The sequence below is a fragment of the Salmo salar genome, chromosome ssa03, assembly GCF_905237065.1.
Source record: "Salmo salar chromosome ssa03, Ssal_v3.1, whole genome shotgun sequence".
Classification (NCBI taxonomy): Eukaryota; Metazoa; Chordata; class Actinopteri; order Salmoniformes; family Salmonidae; genus Salmo; species Salmo salar.
This window is the reverse complement of record NC_059444.1, coordinates 39,750,050-39,771,731: the sequence shown is the minus strand read 5'-3', so window position 1 is coordinate 39,771,731 and position 21,682 is coordinate 39,750,050. Positions and strand designations below refer to the sequence as shown.

The 21,682-nt window shown below is 42.1% G+C and overlaps 1 protein-coding gene across 2 annotated transcripts; it reads left to right on the top strand.

Annotated features, from left to right (window-relative positions):
• Positions 1–708: 708 nt before the first annotated feature.
• LOC106600441 (dual specificity mitogen-activated protein kinase kinase 2) lies at positions 709–19,829 on the top strand. Of its 2 annotated transcripts, XM_014191798.2 has the most exons (13): positions 709–813; positions 2,063–2,175; positions 14,654–14,864; positions 16,331–16,387; positions 16,534–16,623; positions 16,791–16,868; positions 16,989–17,040; positions 17,165–17,289; positions 17,365–17,575; positions 17,660–17,712; positions 17,861–17,922; positions 18,996–19,041; positions 19,155–19,829. In XM_014191798.2, exons 2-13 carry the CDS (start codon positions 2,147–2,149, stop codon positions 19,263–19,265), a joined length of 1,125 nt encoding a protein of 374 aa, XP_014047273.1. In that variant the 5' UTR covers positions 709–813; positions 2,063–2,146; the 3' UTR covers positions 19,266–19,829. The 2 variants fall into 2 exon arrangements, with proteins under 2 accessions (XP_014047273.1, XP_045570799.1); XM_045714843.1 differs by lacking the exons at positions 709–813; positions 2,063–2,175 and adding an exon at positions 3,341–3,588.
• Positions 19,830–21,682: the final 1,853 nt, after the last annotated feature.

Here is a 21,682-nt window from a genome sequence, read left to right as displayed (position 1 = left end):
CAGTATAGTATGCATGAACCCAGATCTACGATGTTCTGTGCCATTATGATTGAATATACATATGTAGGATCTTAATTTGATCTCCCTGCAATGCAGGAAATGTAAAACTTGTAGTGTATTTGAGGTTTAAAAAGGCTTCTGAAGTTTGTAATTTCCACTTTGAAATTTTAGACTTCATTTTCCCTTACAAAAAATGTATCAACGCTTACAACAATGTCCATTAATTATAATCCACATAGTGTCTTCAGAAAGTACTCATACCCCATGACTTGTTTCACGTTTTGTGTTACAGCCTGAATTCAGAATGTATTACATGTTTCTCACCCATCTACACACAATACCCCAACATGAAAACATGTTTATAGAAATCTTTGCAAATATATTGAAAATTAAATTCAGAAATATTTCATTTACATATAAAAAGCAACAGTTCATGGCACAACAGCTTTACCCCATGTGACCTACTTGTTGTGTGTATGTACTGACTTGTATGTGACTGATAGATGCACACACACACCTCATGTTAATGTATGTCAATTGTAGTTTTTTTTGTCTGTAAGGTCTTTTTCGTTATGAGTCGGACCCCAGTAAGACTCAAATCAAAAACCTTTGCTATGACACTCCAAATTGAGCTTGGGTGCATCCATTTCCTTTTGATTATCCTTGAGATGTCGCTACAACTTGATTGGAGTCCACCTGTAGCCAATTCAATTGTTTGGACATGATTTAGAACGAAACACACCTGTCTTTATAAGGTCCCAGAGTTGACAGTGCACGTCAGAGAGGAAACTAGACCATGAAGTCTGAGGAACTGTAAGTAGAGTGCTGAGATAGAATTGTGATGAGGGATGTATCTGGGTAAGGATATAAAACAATTTCTAGAGTGTTGAATGTTTCCAACAGCACAGTGGTCCCCATCATTGGAAAATGTAACAAATGTGGTACTACCCAGACTGCCTATAGCTTGCCGTCCAACCCAAACTGGGCAACCGGGCAAGAAGGACCTTGGTCGGGGATGTGACCAAGAACCCGATGACCACAGACAGAACTATGAAGTTTCTTGTCTGAGATGGATGAACCTGCGAAAAGGATGTGTCTCAGCACATCACCAGTCTGGGATTTATGGGAGAGTGGACACATGGTAGCTATTCCTGAGCAAAAGGCACATGGCCGCATGCCTGGAGTTTGCAAAAAGGCATGTTAAAGACTGCGAGCGTAAGGAAAAGTATTCTGTCGTCTGAAGAGACAAATGAAACTTTTTGGCCTGAATACAAAGTGCTATGTCTGGAGAAAACCAGGCACAACTCATCACCCATCTAACATCATCCCTACTTTGAAGCATGGTGGTGGTGGCATGGTATGTGGGATGCTTTTCAGAGACTGGAACTGGGAGACTGGTAAGGATAGAGGGAACAAAGAATGAAGCCAAATACAAGCAAATCTGTGACAACCTGTTTCAGACTGCAAACTACCTTATGTATGTTCCAACAGAACAATGACTCCAAGCATACAGCCAAAGCAATGCTGGAATGGCTTCAGAACAAGAATGTGAAAGTTCTTCTTGAGTGGCCCAGTCAAAGCCCAGACTTGAATCCCATTGTAAATCTGTGGAAAGACTTGAAGGTTGCTGTTCACTGCAGCTCCTCATCTAATTTAAGAGATTGAGAATCTGCAGCGAAGAATAGGAGAAATGCCCCAAATCCAGATGTGCAAAGCTGATAGACATACCTAAGACACAACTCAAAGCTGTAATCACCACCAAAGGTGCTTATACAAAGTATTGACTCATTGGTGTGAATACTTTGTAAACTAGGTTTCTGTATTTCATTGTCAATAAATTTCAAATCATGTCACTTTATTGGGTATTGTGTGTAGAAATGTTTTACTAATTCCATTTTGATTTAAGGCACACAAATGTGGAATAAGTCAAGGGTTATGAATACTTTTTGAAGGCACTAATAATTCACATTTCCTGTTGCTGCAGGATTATTTTCCTGCTATAGCAAACTGGCTCAAATTTAAGATCCTACATCTGTAAATAACTTGATCTTTCTGTTTTCAGGAGTTTACAACACAATCCTGCCATACATACTTTTTGGGATAATCAGCCTCTTCTCCGCTGGCCTGTCTTCTGCTTCTGGACACCATGGATTGTGAAGTCCAGATTATCACATGGTAGGTCATAAATGAGACATTGAACCATGGTACTAATTTATCTACATGTCATTGTAATATTTGTCAGGGGTTGTCATGAACCGGTAAGTGGAGGTCAACTTCTATAGACATTTATGGTCAAAGTTAGTGCCATATTGCTAATGTCGTGTGCCATATGATTTTGAAAAGGCAGAACCCAGCTAGCACATCTTGTTTCCTTGGAAGTTGTGGGAACATTGGTTGTGGCAATGAAGCCATACCTTTCCTAACTGTTAAAGAAATGTTTTTTTTAAACATTCTGAGAACAAGTGAAAATGTTGACTTCTGGGAACATTCATTTATAGGTTGCGAGGAGCTTCTGATAACATTTTGCTCTGGTTCCTTAACTTTTCCTGGGAGGTTTTATTAACACTCAGAACAGAAATGATAGGTTTTTGTGAATTTTACCAAATGTTTCAAGACTTTTAATAACACTACTAGTTTATCTTGGGTGAAATGTTATTTTTATCCCCAAGCACAGATGGGACACATGGCAATTCATTTCACTAGGCTTTCACAGATAGGGCTCTACCTATGCAGAGCACATGCCCCTTTGCCCAACCAGTCTCAAGTGCCCTTTTCAGTGGTATTTTCCAGAAAAGTGAGTTAGATGCACAAATAACTTCCCCTGTTACTGTAATGGTGAGAGGTTAGCATGTCTTGGTTATGATCAGTAGAGACCCCTCATTTAATGCAGGTGGGGCAGAGCCCCACATTTTTTGCAATAAATGTATTTAAGGCAGCTCCCAAATGCAGGTGTTTCAGCCTAGTTTAGTGCTTTCGGTGGTGGCGCGAGCCAGCAAAAATAGGAGCATTGCGCGGTGATTGGCTCAGTGTTTTTGTCACTCATGGACACTAAGTCATGCCAAGTTTAAGCCTTAGTAAGGATGGACATCCAAAATATGTTTGCATGTGACTATTCCTTTATTTGTTAATTTAAAAAAAAGGATTCGGGGGGGGGGGGCATCCAAAGTATCAGCCCTTTGGGTCCTGCTATATAGTTATATTAAGAAGGCTCGGTCATTGGCCACAGAACGTGATTTTATCTACAGTAGCTTTGATTGAACTGATCATGTCAATCATACTTTCAAAGTCTTAGGTAGCGGTCATCATGAATCATATTGACAATCGACTGGCAAATCCTTTTAATTGTCATATGAAGAGAAATCACAAATGTATCGGTGCTCATTGGTCAAAGATTACAGCAAGTTAGAAATCGCAAATTCAACAATGAGTTGTTTGCAAGGAATCGGTGGCTAACTCAAAGCAACCAGTAGCCTGCTATTCAATGGCGTGGCTGTCTTTATTTTGAGTTCCCACCATGGCATTCTCTGGATTTTGACTTTGACAAAGGACTGCCGCGCCACCTTCATGTTTAAGTGAGCACAAGCCAAGGTGAGTCCAAAAAATCTCTTGTATGCTACTACATAAATAGTAATACTTTCTTAACTACAGTATACATAAGTGTGTAAGCTGTTAGTAGTCCATGTGCCTCACCCTAATAATTTGGTCTCTTTTCACTTAATTTTGCTTAATGTCACTGTTCTGACTTGGTGGCGCTGCCTATAACCTGTTTTTGAGAAATGTCATCTGATATTGTAAGAGCTTTCACTTATTTATCCTACGGTTCTGGCCTGGTGTACAGGGAAACTACTTTAAGAGCAGGCCATGTTCTGCATTCTGTCGCTGTACGTTTAAAAAGTGCTGAACAGTCATATTGACTACGTCTGTCGTCGCTCGCTCATTAATGTCCTAATCGAAATTACGGAATGCCTCATCTGCTCATCGCTCCCTTATGCCATCGTTTGTTCATCTCATTTGTCAGGAAACCACATTTGTCTAAGTCAGCTATGTCTTTATTTTTTTTAAGGAAGTAAACGAAGCTGAATGAACTGTTTCGCTGCCAGACAAGACTCCGCTGGTAGCCAGTTGTAGCGGTTGTAGGGACTCACTCTCAGGGGCGAAAATATGATATCAACTTTGGAGGGGACAATTACATGAAATTTTCTCAAGAGCAATTCCTGAGGGGGACACCAAAAGTAGTGCTGTAACACATAGCCTACATTGTAATATGGTAAATGTATATTGAGGAACCAAAGAAATAAGGTGTTTGCCGTACTCCTAACTACCGGTACCCAAAACTTCACAACAGCAATACCATTGCCTTTAACAAATCTTAGTTCAGTCACCAGTTTAAGTTGAGAGGGGGGGTATCCATGGCATTTTCCAATTATATGTTCCTATTTTACAAGTCAAAAAAAATGGAGAACCTTTCATAATGTTGCCAAACAAAGACTCAACAAACTTACCTGAGACTCCCTGTCTCTGCCAGTCTGTCCCTGCATATCTGTCCCCAACTCTGCTGTCTGTGTGCCATCTGTTGCCTGCTCTGCCTAATGACATCATTGTGAAACATTTCCATTAGAATTGCATTTCTTTCTTATGAACATTTTATCAACTAGTCTTTGAGATATTAGGCTAGTAGGGTTCTTTGCGTTTTGGTGTACTGAAAAATACTCTGATGTCCGTCTTTTATTTTTCTACCTGGCTGGCTACACAGTGTGTAGGTTATTTACAGTAGATGGGCTTCTATCATATCTTTTATCATTCTATTTGGGCTTTGATCTAAAAGGTAGCTAGCAAATGTGAAACGGATTAAAATGACAAGAGTTGACAGCTGTATGAGATCACCATTTACACAACATATGCTGTAACCTTTAGTAATTTTAGTTTGTTTCATATTGGCTGGCTTCCAACAATAGCTGAATTTGCAAAGCTAGCAAGCACCAATTCCATTTCAGTGGTGTTTGCTATAATCTTTGCTACCCGGGTGAAATAAAATGAATAAATAAAAGTTCCCTTGCGACAATTTAGCTTTTGTAACGAGACCATTAAATATATTTAAGACAATGGTAGAGTGTAGTTCAGTTTGGACTTCAGTTTATTGCTAACCTTATCACAGGGACTTTGAAGCACTAACTTACATAATCTGCATGCTGATCTTGGAATAAATTGACGATAGCAAAGATTCCATCTTTGACGAGGCCACATAAATGGAATAGGTACTAGCTAGCTTAATAGTTAATATTTGCACGCTAGCTCTGCATATTCAGCTAGTGTGTGTGCGCGATTGACTGGATTAACCTCACGTCAGTTACGTTCATTGAGTGCCTTTCAGACAGTAGATACGACCCCTCTGTTACCTTGTCAACTAAGGAACTGGCAGTGGATCAAACCATTGTGAGGCAAAGGGTGGGGGGGTCGCAATCTTTTGAAACTTAAAAGCGCTATTAAGTGTATAATCAGCACAATTGCTTTCATTGCATATTATTTAAATTACATAGTTGTTTCAGTAATATATTGGGGGGACAAATCATATTTTTCCCAGGATGGGGGGGGTCGTGTGTGTCCCCCCCCCCGGGATTTCCGCCCCTGCTCACTCTATTGTGCTGGAAAGAGGCCCTAACAGTTTGTGGGCACTGCTTGTCGCTGTTATAGTGCAATTTAATGTTTGCTAGCATGCATCTAAAAATTGAGTTTGCCCCACCAAGATTTACATGCTAAAGTTGGCACTGGTTATGATATTTGTGCGTTTTGACTTTCTCCATTCACGATTCATTCAAGATGATCCGTAATCATGGTAGCATACACAATACTGTAGAAGTCTTTAGAAACAGTGACTCAAATGACACACTTACCATTTGACTTCTATTGGGCATCAAATCTGAAACGCAACCAAAATAAACAGCAAATGCATCCAACAAATGTGTAGAGTCGCAAGCTTGATGTAGTCATTGCCTGCTATGAATATGGGATCAAATATTTAACTTTTTTAATACTTGTGAATTTGTCCCAATACTTCTGCTCCCCTAAAATCTACAAAGTGTCGTAATTTCTGAACGGTTGACCTGACATACAGGAATTAAAGCTGAGTCGGCACTTAAACCTCAGTCAGTTTGGATTATATAGCAAAACGAAATGCTTCACTGTCCCAATAATTATGGAGGGCACTGTACACCAACTACATTTGTAAGCCAGTGCATGTGACTAAATAAGCATGGGTAAGCAACACCTGGGCAGAGGAACACGGCCACTGTCATTTTAGTTGTACCTCCAATCAAATCTTATGTCACATTTTTAGTTGCCACAAAGCCCATTGAGTCTTTTGAGGGAGACTTGGCCTAGAAGGCAGCAACATCTTGATCCAGCCTATTAATTAAAAAAAGAAGCATTTACTGTCTCCCATCAATATTTTAAATTCATTCAGTTGACCCTAACATATCTAGGATGACGCATGGATTGTAGACTATTCCATGCCTCTGGTGCACAAGAGAAGGCAGTCTAACCTAATACTGTGAATGTATTGGACTTTGTAGCAACCACCCAGCAGACTGGGTATGGTAACTGCTGGTGGTGAAAGAGACCAGACAAGAGGTAAAGAGGGCGTTTTAACCAAAACGGCTTTGTAGATAAATACACAAAATGTAGCTTTCTGTGCATATAAAGTGAGGTCCAACCCACCATTTTGTGCCATGTAAACAGGTGTAGACTAACAGTGAAATGCTTACTTACAGGTCCTCTTCTAACAAAGTTAAATATAAAGATAAAAAAATCAAATGGCGACACGAGGAATGAATGGTGAATAACGACTAAAAATAACATGGCTATATACCGGGAGTACTGAGTATATGTGAAGGGATACAAAGTAATTGAGGTAGCTATGTACGTATGGGTAAAGTGACTAGGCAACAGGATAGATGATAGGAGGTAGTGTGCTCGTGTGTTTATGGGTGTACTGTATTAGTGTGTGGAGAGTCAGTGCTAAAATGGGTCAATGCAAGTAGCTATTTAGCAGTCTTATGGCTTGCGATAGAAGCAGTTCAGGGTCCTGTTGGTTCCAGACTTGCTGCACTGGTACCGCTTGCCATGCGGTAGCAGAGAACAGTATGGCTTGGGTAGTTTGAGTCCTTAACAATTTTTGGGGCCTTCCTCTGACACTGCCTGGTATAGAGGTCCTGGATGGTGTAACCGATGTGAAATGGCTAGTTAGTTAGCGGTGGTGCGCGCTAATAGCATTTCAATCAGTGATGTCACTCACTCTGAGACTTGAAGTAGGGTTTCCCCTTGCTTTGCAAGGGCCGCGGCTTTTGTGGCGCGATGGGTAACGATGCTTCATGGGGTGTCAGTTGTTGATGTGTGCAAGGGTCCCTGGTTCGAGCCCGGGTTCGGGCGAAGAGGGGGACGGAACCTACACTGTTACATCCTCTGACACTGCCTGGTAGAGGTCCTGGATGGCAGGGAGCTCAATTCCAGTGATGTACAGGGCCGTACTCACCACCCTCTGTAGTGTCTTGCTGCCGGGTGCCTTGCAGTTGCCATACCAGGTAGTGGTGCAGCTGTAGAAATGTTGAAGCTCAGATCCCAGGCCAAATTGTCAGCATCCTGGGGGGTGAGTTGTTGTTTAGAGGGCACAACAGTGCGTGTGGACCATATTAATTCCTTGGTGATATTCACTACAGACCCATTGAGTGTCAGAGCTGGCGCAGTAGGTTTCTGTTAGTCCTGTATTTGCGCTTTGCCTGTTTGCTGGTTCTTCAGTGGTCGTAGCGGGATTTCTTAAGCGTCCGGATTAGTGTCCCGCTCCTTAAATGGCAGCTTTATCCTTTAGCTCAGTGCGGATGTCAAATTGTATTTGTAAAATGCTTACTTAACCAACAATGGAGTCTAAAATTTAAGTAACACAATAAAATAATGAGGCTATATACAGGGGTCAAGGGACCCAGTCAATGTGTGGGGGTACAGTTTAGTTGAGGTAATTTGTACATGAAGGTAGGTGTGAAGTGACTGTATAGATAATAAACAGCAGTGTAAAAATGGGGGGGGGTGTTCAATGTAACTCATCCAGGTGGTGATTTGCTTTGTTCAGCAGTCTTATGGCTTGAGAGTTTAAGCTGTTACGGAGCCTTCTGGACCTAGACATGGCACTCCGGTACCGCTTGCGGTGTGGTAGCAGAGAAGTCTGACTTGGGTGACTGGATGACAATTTTTGTGGGGGGCCTTTGATACTGCTGTGTGTCCTGGATGGCAGGAAGCTTGGCCCCAGTGATGTACTGGGCCGTACGGACTACCCTCTGTAGTGCTTTATGGTCGGATGCCAAGCAGTTGCTATACCAGGTGGTGACGCAACCGGTCAGGATGGTGCAGCTGTAGAATCTGAGGACCCATCCCAAATATTTTCAGTCTCCTGAGGGTTAGGGGAGGGGGGGAAAGGTTGTTGTGCCCTCTCCACAACTTTTGGTTTGTTTGGACCATGATAGTTTGTTGGTGCTTTGAGGTCCACATCACAACTCTCAACCCGCTCCACTATGGCCCCATCAATATTAATGGGGGACTGTTTGGCCCTCCTTTTCCTATAGTCCATGATCAGCTCCTTTGTCTTGCTCCAGTTGAGGGAGAGGTTGTTGTTGTCCTGGCACCACACTGCCAGGTCTCTGACCTCCCTATAGGCTGTCTCATTGTTGTTGGTGATCGGGCCTACCACTGTCATCAGCAAACTTAATGGTGATGTTGTGCTTGGCCACGCAATAGTGGTAGTACAGGAGGGGACTAAGCACGCACCCCTGAGGGGTTCAGCATGGCAGATGTGTTTTTGCCTACTCTTACCACCTGGGGGCAACCCGTCAGGAAGTCCAGGATCCAGTTGAAGGAGGTCTTTAGTCCCAGGGTCCTTAGCTTTGTGTTGAATACTGAGTTTTAGTCAATAAACGGCATTCTCTCACTACCGTTCAAAAGTTGTCACTTAATGGCCTTGTTTTCCATAAACATGAGTTGCATAATGAAAAGGAAATAGTCAAGACATTTGCAAGGTTATAAATAAGAATTCTCCTTAACTTTTCTTTCGTCAAAGAATCCTCCATTTGCAGCTATTACAGCCTTGCAGACCTTTGGCATTCTTGTCAACTTGAGGTAATCTGAAGAGATCACCCCATGCTTCCTGAAGCACCTTCCACAAGTTGGATTGGCTTGATGGGCACTTCATACGTACCATTCAGTCAAAGCTGGTCCCACAGTAGCTCAATAGGGTTGAGATCCAGTGACTGCTGGCCACTCCATTATAGACAAATACCAGCTGACTGCTTCTTCCTTTAATAGTTCTTGCATAGTTTGGCACTGTGCTTTGGATCATTGTCCTGTTGTAGGAGGAAATTGGCTCCAATTAAGCGACGTCTATTGGGTATGGCGTTAGCCTTCCTCCAAGATCCCTTTTACCCTTTTCAAATCTCCCACATTACCACCACCAAAGCACCCCCAGACCATATTGCCTCCATACTTGACAGATGGTGTCAAGCACTCCTTTTTTTTCTGCATCTCACGAATCTTCTTTGATTTGTCTGTCATAACTTTTTTTTCTTTCCCAATCTTCCTGTCCAGTGTCTATCTTGCCCAGCTTAATCTTTTATTTTTATTGGCCAGTCTGAGATGTGGCTTTCTTCAACTCTGCCTAGAAGGCCAGCATCCCGGAGTCGCCTCTTCACTGTTGAGACTGGTGTTTTGCGGGTACTACTTAATGAAGTTTCCAATTGAGGACTTGAGGTGTCTGTTTCTCAAACTAGAAACTAATGTACTTGTCATCTTGCTCAGTTGTGCACCGGGGCCTCCCACTCTTTCTATTCTGGCTAGAGCCAGTTGGTGCTGTTCTGTGACGGGAGTAGTACACGGCATTGAATGGGGTCTTCAATTTCTTGCATGGAATATCATTCATTTCTCAGAACAAGAATAGACTGATGCATTTCAGAAGAAAGTTATTTGTTTCTGGCAATTTTGAGCCTGTAATCAAACCCATAAATTTCCATGCTCCAGATACTCAACTAGTCTAAAGGCCAGTTTTATTTCTTCTTTAATCAGAACAACAGTTTTCAGCTGTGCTAGCATAATTGCAAAAGGGTTTTCTAATTATCAATTAGCCTTTTTAAAATGATAAACTTGGCTTAGTTAACACAACGTGCCATTAGAACACAGGGCCCTTATCAGCAACCATCACTCCGATGTAGATATTCCATAACAAAATCTGTTTCCAGCTCCAGTAGTCATTTACATTCAATGTCTACACTGTTTCTGATCAATTTGATATTTTAATGGTCAAATGTGGTGGGGGGGGGTTCTTTAAAAAAACAATGACATTTCTAAGTGACCCCAAACTTTTGAATGGAAGTGTAGGTGTTTTTTGTCCAGGTGGGAAAGGGCAATGTTGAGTGCAATTGAGATTGTTGGGGCTGTATGCAAATTGGGGTGTTGATGTGAGCTATGACTCACCTTTCAAAGCACTTCATGGCTACAGACTTGACTGCTATGGGGCAGTAGTCATTTAGGCAGAGTCCCTGTGCCCAAGAAAGCAAAGGTAACATGGTTGTCTGCTTGAAACGTAGGTATAATAGACTCGGTCAGGGAGAGGTTGAGAATGTCAGTGAAGACACTTGCCAGAGTACACATCCTGGTAATCCGTCTGGCCCTGCGGCCTTGTTAATGTTAACTCTGTAGCAGATGTGAGCAAGACCGTTATCACAGTTGTCCGGAACAGCTGGTGCTCTCATGCATGGTTCAGTGTTGCTTGCCTCTACACGAGCATAGAAGGCATGTAGCTCGTCTGGTAGGCTTGCGTCACTGGGAAGCTCACGGCTGGGTTTCCATTTTGTAGCCCTGTCTTGGAAATTCTAATCAAAGGTTGAATCTACAGTCTACAACTTATTTTATTATAAGATTTACAATTCTGGAGCGGTTGACACACTCAAACAGTGTAGTCATGAGCCCAAGCTTATTTCTCTCAAATTTTGTGCAGAAGTGTGTTTATACCCCCTGCATTTCTGCTTTGCCAAGATATTCCATCCACCTGGTAGGTGTGGCATATCAAGAAGCTGATTAAACAGCATCATTACACAGGTGCACCTTGTGCTGGGACAAGGACACTTTGTTGTGACAACTGCACATTTTAATGTCCACCAGAGCTGTTGCCAGAATTTAATGTTCGTCTCAATCATAAGCTACCTCAACATCGTTTTAGAGAATTTGGCAGTACATCCAAACAGCCTCCTAACCACAGGACCTCCACATCTGGCTTCTTCACTTGTAGGATCATCTGGGTGGGCCTATGGCTGCACCCTTTTTTTTATACTCTTTTGTAGTCAACATCTGGCACAATGGCAGAATGGCCAGAAAATAGGCAAACATTTTTTAAAGTTCTAGTGTTTCCTGATCAGATTTCATGATCCTCTGTCCAACTTTCATTACTCACTCTCCTGTCTATCTATAGGTTAGTTATACACATGAGCAAAGGGGATTTACTCACAATTCTATACTGGGTGGTTCAAGCCCTGAATGCTGATTGGCTGACAGCTGTGGTATATCAGACGGTATGACATTTTTACTGCTCTAATTACGTTGGTAACCACTTTATAATAGCAATAAGGCACATTGGGTGTCTGATATGGCCAATACCCCCCCCGTGCCTTTATTGCTTAAATATAAACCGAGTTCCAGCCCTGAATGCTGAAAGCTGTGGTTCCAGACCTTGTTCCCCTGGTATTTCTTTTTTTACTGTTCTAATTATGTTTGTAACCAGTTTAATAGCAAGTGGCAATTTTAGCATGTAAATCTTGGTTGGGCAAACCCCAAATGTGGGGGGATGCATGCCAGCAAAGTCACTACACAATACATGAATTGCACTAACTGTCTCCACAAACTGTTAGGGCCAACATAAAGCTGTACCAACAGCAGTCCTAACACCTTACAACTGCGACACCTGGCTATTAGCAGAGCCTTGTCTGGCAGCGAAACAACAGTTCATTCAGCCTCATTTACTGCCTTTGCCAAATCAGCTATGTTCAAATTATTTTTTTTTGACTTGCTTAGACAAATGTGTTTTCTCCTATGAATTGAGATGAACAAAACTATGGCGTAAGGGGACAAGTGGATGCGGCAATCCATAATTTTGATTAAGACCTTAATGAGCGCGCTAGGACGGACATAGTCAACTGTTAAGCACTTTTGAAATGCACAGCGACAGAATTCGGAATATGGGCCATTAGTGTTCTCCCTGTACACCAAGTCAGAACCATAGGATAAATAAATGGGGCATATAAGCAGACAATGAAAGCTCTTACAATGGTCAATGACTGTTTCTCTAAAACGGGTTATAGGCTACATGTGCACCACCAAGTCAGAACAGGACTGGAAAATAGACCAAGTTATTAGGGTGAGGCACATGGGCTACTAACACAACATACACTAATACTTTCTTAGCTACAGTATACATACCTCCCTGGCATATTACATTTATGCAGCATACAATGCATTTTTGGACTCACCTTGTGCGGTGGTCCTTCGTCGGCAAACTTTGTCATTAAAGTCTGGATTTATGGTGCTTTCAGGACAACTGGGAGGGGGACACAAGGTTGAACCATGACTTCAGCAATCTTCAGGTTGTATCTCTAGAAAGAGGTGTGCTCATTACTTAGAATTCTGAGTTTGATGACCGTTCAAAACATTTTCCCAGTCGGCGCTTTTTTTTCTTGGTTTCCCAGTTGTCTTGAACTCACTGAAGTCAGATTTCCCAGCTCTGAGGTAACAGTTTTGACCACGGCAGAAGTCATGCTGGAATGACAGCATGGCCAATGTTTATAATTTTAATCTTGGAAAAGAACCTTAAACTGAGAATTGGGACCACACTCCACTGAATAGCAAGCTAGTGATTGCTTTGCAATGCTTGCAGTTAGCCACTGATTCCTTTTTAAACCACTCATTGTTGAATATGCGATTTCCAAATTGTGTAATTTATGGCTGATTAGCACCACTATGTTATCTATAATTTATTTTCTCTTTAAGATTAAAATATTTGCTAGTAGGTTGTCGACTTGATTCATGACTGCTAGCTAAGACTTTGAAAGTAAGATGTTGACATGATCAATCAAAGCTACTGTAGAATTTCATCAAATCTGTGGCCAATGGCCTTGGATGGGCACCTTTAATGTAACTCTATGGCTGCACCCAAGGGGCTTGAATTTTCGAGCTCTACTCTTAGATTTGGCAGTGATGTAGTGTCCCCATGAGTGAGAACTGAGACAATCACGGTGCAACTAGAGAACATTACCAACCCCTACTCTGTTTTCCTCTGGCTGCCCCACCACAAAGCATTGAGCTAGGATGAAACTCATGCATTTTGGAGCTGCCTTCCTCAAGAAAGCAAAGAGACCATGTTTGTATGGAGGCTTTATTAAGTCATTGATATTTTACCTTGATGTGACACTGCCTCACCTGCCCTGAATGACGGGTCGCCACTGAACAGCAATAAGGCACCCCATGGTTTGTGGTATATGGCCGATAAACCATGGCTAACAGCTGCATCCAGGCACTCTTACATCATACTTAAGGGCAGCCCTTAGCCCTGGTACAGTATATTGGCCACATACCATAACCCCTTGTGCCTTTTTTAAGGGAGTATTATTTTCTCTTGCAACATTCAAATTCGTTTGTCATAGTTTGCAAGAAGTATTTTGAACCGAATTTTTCTAATTTCATTACAGAACTTTATCGCGCCAATTAAGGCTTAAGTAGAAAGTGTTTATTGTATAAATGTTGCAACTGCTACTTTTACCTTTGAGCAGGTTAAGTGGCAATTGTGTTGTAGTTTTATTAGGACCTGGCAACCCTGGCCAAATTTAGCTGTGCCTCCCCCCCATCTGGTGTACAGAGCCCCCAGCAGGAATGTAATTTATTGGTTCCTACAGTCCTCACCTTCTGGACGTTCTAGGCCTAGACTGTTTTGGCTAGTTAACTTGAATAGCTAAAGCATTTGGTATGAAATGTGCCTGTGGTCCATATACATTTGAGCTTGTGTTGGTAGCTGATTTATTTTTTTACCCCCAATCTGGACAACTATTTACAACGTAGTTAGCTAACGTTACATGTCTTACTAGTTATTGCTTTGTTACCGTAATGTTAGCTTGCTAGCTAGTGCCTGTATGCTAATTTATCCAGCCATCTTAAGTTAACAAATTAGCTTGAGTTAGACCAGATAACAGACAGCTTAGCTAGCTAACCACCTTGTCACCTGTTTTGATTTGATAGATGCACAGGCTAGTTTGATAGCTAGGCAGTCAGGTGGCTTTTGGATTGTTTGATCTGCCAGCTGCATTAAGTCACACTTCTGTAGACAGCAATTTGGGATCAATAAGCTTTATTTAGCGATCAAATTATTCTCCAAAACATGGCCCCCAATAGACCAGTGCACCTAAACATCACTCCCACTAGTGGTGAGGGAGTATTGTCGACCTCTACAACCATCACTGCTTCCTCAGTAAGTGTAATTGCTTAGCCAGCTGGCTACTGTTCAACAGATGCACTTCAAGTCCCCCTCTACTTTCAAAGTCTTATCCGTGAGCTAATTCATCCTCCATCCCTCCCTCAGCGCTAACCTGGAGGCCCTACAGAAGAAGCTGGAAGAGATGGATCTAGATGAGCAGCAGAAGAAGCGCTTGGAGGCTTTCCTGACCCAGAAAGCCAAAGTGCGCGAGCTGAAAGACGATGACTTCCACCACATCTGTGAGCTGGGCGCTGGCAACGGAGGTGTGGTCAACAAGGTGTGCCACAAACCCTCAGGCCTGGTCATGGCCAGAAAGGTGAGTGGTGTGAATTCCGTTGCCAGTATGAAGTCACCCCCCCACCTTTTTTCTTAGGGTGTTCTTCACATATAGTATTCTTTCAAATAACTGATCTGTCTTTAAATTGAACCATGCGGTAAAATAATAGCTAATTCACTGTTGTGATTCTCACCATGTCTTCTCACACTATTCAATCGAATAAACAGTTTGAAGCTGTCTTAGCCTATAGTTCACATATTGCAAACAAATAATCAAAACACTCCACATTTTGGAATTTCTGCACCTTGACTTGCTAATCATATCCAAAAACAGTGTTGTTTTTTGCGACCCTTCACAGCTCTGTTTTGGTTCCAGGGGTTATGGCAGGGGAAACGGTGTTGCAGTTGTCTAATGTGTGCTGTGGGAATAATGACAAGCCAACCTGGGGAGCTTTGTGTTCACATTGCCCTAAAAAAGGGAAATCAACTGTGGAATTCAAGTGACCTGAACTCAGACCACCTCTCGAGATGGTGTCAGTTTTGGTTCGCTTCTGGGGCTCTTGAGTGGTTCTCACTGCACAAAAAATAAGTAACTCGCCTAGTTACAATTGTCTGAATGGGACCAAGTGTGACACCCTCCCATTCCTTCCAGATCTAAGAGTGTTATCAGATTGAGGGGAAGTCCACTTGGACAACCAGTGGTTTAGATGGCATTATTCCGTTACCGTGGAGTTGCACCTGAGACTGAATTTTCACTTTAAAATGTATGCTAAACATTTGATTTCCAAGTTTAACAAACCATACAACTCTATGCACAATGATTACTTTGAACAATTTATGCAATACATAGACATTTACTCTATGCACAAGGACTACTGTAACAAACAAATTACTGAACAGATGTAAAGTTTGGTAACAGAATTATTGTAAAAGCTACCTCAGTTTTAACCTTTGTCGGTAGCTTTTACAGTAAATCTGTTAGCAAACTTTGCAAGCTTTTCCAGTACATGTTATAGTAGTCCTTGTGCATAATGTTCTATGGTTTAGTTAAACTGAAATCAATGTTTTTTGTTTGGAATACATTTTAAAGTGAATGAGTCTCCATGGAATTGCCTGTAGCTTATCAAATTGCTTACACCTGTCTGATCCTTATGTATTTAGAGTATAGGGGTTGGTCATTTTATTTATTTTTTTCAGACTGGATATCTGTCATGCTAGTGTAACCAGTGAAATGGCTGGCTAGTTAGTGTTTCAAGCGTTGATGTCACTGACTTTGAAGTAGTAGTTTCCCTTGCTCTGCAAGGGCTGCGGCTTATGTGTAGTGATGGGTAATGATGCTAGTTGGGTGACTGGTTCAAGCCCAGGTTGGGCCAAGGGGAGGGACTGAAGAAACGCATTACAATAAAACAATTAGATGGCCATTTGATTCAAAACCAGCATTGGCTACTAGTGATGAGACAAAGCTGTTTAGATTGTGTATTGTATTCATCCCTCCTCCCTCCTCAGCTGATCCATCTGGAGATCAAGCCAGCCATCAGAAACCAGATCATCAGAGAGCTACAGGTGCTGCTTTTGTGATTCAACTTCAAATACAAAAATGTAGTATTCCACAATGTTAAATGTTTTAGTCACTGTTGGGATGTATCAATAATTTAGTAATATTTGAGCTAAAGAATAAGTCTATTCCCCTGTGTTCTATCTTCCCTCAGTTGCTACATGAGTGTAACTCGCCCTACATCGTTAGTTTCTACGGGGCCTTCTACAGCGACGAAGAAATTAGCATCTGCATGGAACACATGGTGAGGGAGGGGGAGAGAATGGGGGGGTGAGTGCCTTTCAAGAGCAAGGAAAATATTTTGTAGGAGTGGGGGAGATGGTGAAGTTGCAAATGTAATGCAGGTAGACTCAGACCTTGCCCTACTGTTGACATGTGGTGGTTGTGAGTGGCTCATCTCTCTCCCTACAGGATGGGGGCTCCCTGGACCAGGTGCTGAAGGAGGCCAAGAGGATCCCTGAGGAGATCCTAGGGAAAGTCAGCATCGCTGTGAGTACCAGCAAACCAGCTATGTAGCCTAAAGATGGTGCCAGTCAGATGGCCAGCTTTCTAGTGCCATTTCTTTTTTTTTGAGACTTACCCCAAAATGTTTTGTCCTCATCTTCACAGGTTCTCAGAGGTTTAGCCTATCTACGAGAAGAACATCAGATCATGCACAGAGGTACACGTTGATTTGTTATGCAGTTTGATTTACCTACTATAACTGTAGTTGGTGTTGTTAGCTCTGCCTTTGTCTGTCTTGTATGTAGTTGCCCACACTCACTGACATCCCATCTGTCCCACAGATGTGAAGCCCTCTAACATCCTGGTGAACTCTTGTGGGGAGATCAAGCTGTGTGACTTTGGCGTGAGTGGACAGCTCATAGACTCCATGGCCAACTCCTTCGTGGGAACACGCTCCTACATGTCGGTGTGTACACCTCCTCTCTCTCTGTGTGTGTGTGTAAGCCTATGTGTAATCCAGTTATCTGTCTCTAACCAACAGCCGGAGCGATTGCAGGGCACCCACTTCTCTGTTCAGTCTGACGTGTGGAGCATGGGCCTGTCTCTGGTGGAGCTGTCTATCGGCCGGTACCCCATCCCCCCTCCTGACACCAAGGAGCTTGAGATCATCTTCGGACAGCCCATGGATGGGGCTGAGGGAGACATGCACAGCAGCACCTCACCCAGATCCCCTGGGGGCAGACATGCTAGCAGTGAGAACACAGAGTATCTCCTCCAGATGGTTAGAATTAACTTATTTGTACAATTGATCTCAGTAATGTTTCACTGTCTTGCAGGCCATGGTCCTGAGATGGCCATCTTTGAGCTGCTGGACTACATTGTCAACGAGGTGAGCACTGCTGAGGATACCACCCCCTCATGGCATAGAATAATAAAAATTATTGTAATAGACCGTCTGGCGCTAAGATATGACTGACTCTATATCCAAGGCATAGTGTATAGATGGGCTTGTTTTTATTCTGATTATCTTGTTCCAGCCTCCCCCCGAACTGCCCCATGGCGTATTCACTTCTGATTTCCATGACTTTGTGACTAGATGGTGAGTCTCCCGCAGTCTGAATGATTTAAAGAATACAATGTCTTGATTGATTGAATTGCATTTATTTGGGTAACAAGATGTACAATAAATTCCCAGAGGATGGCGCTAAACCCTTTACACTCGAGGGAACTGGCCTATATGGATGGGGCTAAATTGAAATTTTTGTTACAGAAATATGAAATGCATAAGAATGATAGCAATTGAAAAGGAACAGTAGAGTATTGGACTGTTATTAGACAAGTTGAGGACAACGGTGAATCCAAACAATACACTTGATTTTGTACATTTTATTATACTTTTTGGCAGATTTGCTGATGACAATCAAATACTCTGGATAAATTCAATGATAGGAATGCAGCATGTATGAGTAGGTGCAACATGTGTGAATTATTATTTTTTTTTTGAAAGGGGACTCCAAGTGTGCACAGCTAAGTTATAAAATAGTTTTAGGCTTTCGCAAGGCAATTCAGAGGAACCAATGGTAATTTTGGTGCGCATAAGTCTTGCGTGTTCCGCAGCGAGTTCTTTACAATAGATAGGCTCAGTCTGTTCAGAACCACTCGGTATGACACTGTCAGCTTACAACTGTATATCAAAGATGTTGATACTGTATGTGACATGAGTTTGATACAGGAATAAATGGGGAAGTGCACATTTGGACTTAAGGGTGTTGGCCTGCTTGCATGACATCAAAGATAGTTATCCTCAACGTCTCATCTTTCAAAATACATAGTCTTAATTTACAGCATTTCCCTCACTCGGACATCAAGAGTTGCCCAATTAGTGGGAGCGATGGGGGCGACTCCTTGTCGCGTACGATGCTTAAGTTCATAAAGGCAATCAGCCAAACCCCTACAGCACTGAAGTGCAGAGCCTGAGCTGCCATTTATAGCATGTTCCTGTACAGCCACTGTTCCAATTTTAAGCACACATCAGAGCCCAAATCTGCAGTTTTCAACCTGTGTATATGGGTACGAGTGTAAAGTCAAACACTTGTTTCCAAAGTGATCCTCAGCATTAGATCTCACTGCTTTGTTAGATCTATGACTACTGGCTTCCTTGTGCTTCCTCAGTCTCATCAAGAACCCAACAGACCGGGCTGACGTGAAGATGCTGATGGTGAGTTTTGTGCTTATCAACTGCTTGACTTATAATAACCAGGGAATTGGACAGGATAGATATTTTACATGCTGATGTAGTTTTGTACTGAGCCATGTATGTCTTTGTTTCAGAACCACACGTTTATCAAGCGCTCTGAGGTAGAGGTGGTGGACTTTGCTGGCTGGCTCTGTAAAATCATGGCACTGAACCAACCCAGCACTCCCCCATGCACTGCAGACTAGACACACATGCAGTGGCCTGTGGACACGCATGCAGCCTCAACAAGCACATGTATACAAACGTACTTTCCTTGTCAGCGACCTATCCTCTCGGGTGATCCTGGTATGAACTGGCCCTAGTCACTCGCCTCTGTCAGAAACAAGCCCACAGTTACAACCTCAATCAACATTGCTTCAATGGTGTGTTTAGGGCAACCCCTCACGCTGTCAGATTCCCCTATCAGACCGTCAAAGCGGTCTGGCTGTTGTAGTCTGCAGTATCAAGTGTGGCATCAGGGAGCTTCATTACCCTGGATGAGCAGACCTAAGGTGTAAAATATGCCTGGTCAGAGGTAGAGGCTTTAGATGTATACACTCATGCAGTGAACTCTTAACTCAATCTTCAGTTGGCACCAAAAGTTTTGGTTTTGACATTTATCTACAGTGCCTTCAGAAAATATTCACATCCCTGGACTTTGTCCACATTTTGTTACAGCCTGAATTTAAAATGGATTAAGTTGAGATTGTCACTGATCTACACAATGCCCCATAATGTCATTGGAATTGTTTCTCAATGTTTACAAAATGTATTAAAAATGAAAAGCTGAAATGTCTTGACTCAAGTAATCAACTTTTTCTTTTTAAATGGCAAGCCTAAAGTTCAGGAGTGAATGTGCTTAATAAGTTGCATGGACTCACTGTGCTATACTGTTTAACATAATTGTAAAAAAAATCTTCTGTAAGGTCCCTCAGTTGAGCAGTGAATTTCAACCAGAAAGACCAGGGAGGTTTTCCTATGGTTCGCAAAGGGCACCTATTGGTAGATGGGTAAAAATAAAAGCTGACATTAAATAACCCTGAGCATGGTGCAGTTAGTAATTTTACACTTTGGATGGCATATCAATACATCCAGTCGCTTCAAAGATACAGGCACCCTTCCTAAATAAGTTACCAAAGAGGAATTTCACCATGAGGCCAGTGGTGGGTTTGTTTTTTTTAAACGGTGATCAGAGTTAACTGAGGATGGCTTAAAATAAATGAGTGGAAAGAAGCCTCTACAGAATTAAATATTCCAAACATGGATCCTATTTGCAATAAGGCACTAAAGTAATATTGCAAAAGTGGCAAAGAAATGTACTTTTTGTGCCGAGTACAAAGTGTTATGTTATGGGGAAACTACATCAGAGTAACACTCCCATGTTTTCAAGCATGGTGGTGGCTGTATCTATGGGTATGCTTGTTGTCGGCAAGGACTTGAGTTTTTGGGGCCTTTTTAGGCTAAAAAGAAACGGAATATAGGTAAGCACGTACAAATCCTAAAGGAAAACCTGGTTCAGTCTGCTTTCAAACAGACACTGGGAGACAAATTCACCTTTCAGCAGGACTGTAACCTAAAACACAAGGCCAAATCTACACTGGAGCTGCTTACCAAGATGACATTGAATGTTCCTGGGTGTCCTAGTTTTAACTTGAATCAACTTAAATCTACGGCAAGACCTAAATGGCTCTCGTGATTATTTTTTTTGAATGGGGAAAATACTGTACAATCCAGGTGGCAAAGCTCTTAGACTTACCCAGAAAGACTCACAGCTGTAAATGCTGCCAAAGGTGACATATGTATTGACTTGGTTGAATACTCAACAAAATTGCATTTCTTTCACTTTGACATCAGTGTTTTGTGTAGATCATTGACAAAGAATGACCAATTTTAATCCCACTTTGTAACACAATGTGGAAAAAGTCAAGGGGTGTGGGTACTTTCTGAAGGCACTGTTTTGCGTTGCTGTAACACCAGAACCCTTTTGAGCAGAGGTTACGCAGAAATATACACCTTGTTAAAAAAAAAAAACATCTGGATACTTGATGTCATAAACTAGGCAAGACCTGTTTCAGCTTCCTGAGTATGTAAACATCTGCACTTAATCTATTTTCCCAAGATCATCTTATTTTGCTTTTCAATTACATGTATCAATCACTCTATACAAGCAATAACCCAAACGTGGGCCACAGCTGCAGTGTATGACATTGGTCTTTTTGGCAGGCCATAGGTATTACAATCATGATTAGGACTTACAATGTACATGTATGTCAATACATGAGTATGTCTACTCATCTCCGTGTGCATATTCAGCAGAGGTGGCTGGTGGGGGGGAGCTATAGGAGGATAGGCTCATTGGAATGGAATAAATGGAACGGTAATAAACATGGAAACCACATGTTTGACTCCGTTCTGTTGACTCTGTTCCATTTATTTCATTCCAGCCAATACAATGAGCCTGTCCTCCTATAGCTCCTCCCCCCAAGCCTCCTCAGATATTCATATGTTAAGCTTATTTGCATACTGTACATCAGTTTTTATTTTTCTCTTTCGGCAGATGAGTGAGTAGTGTGTGTCAATGAGATGTGGGATGACACTGAAATACTGCACTGATGATGCAACT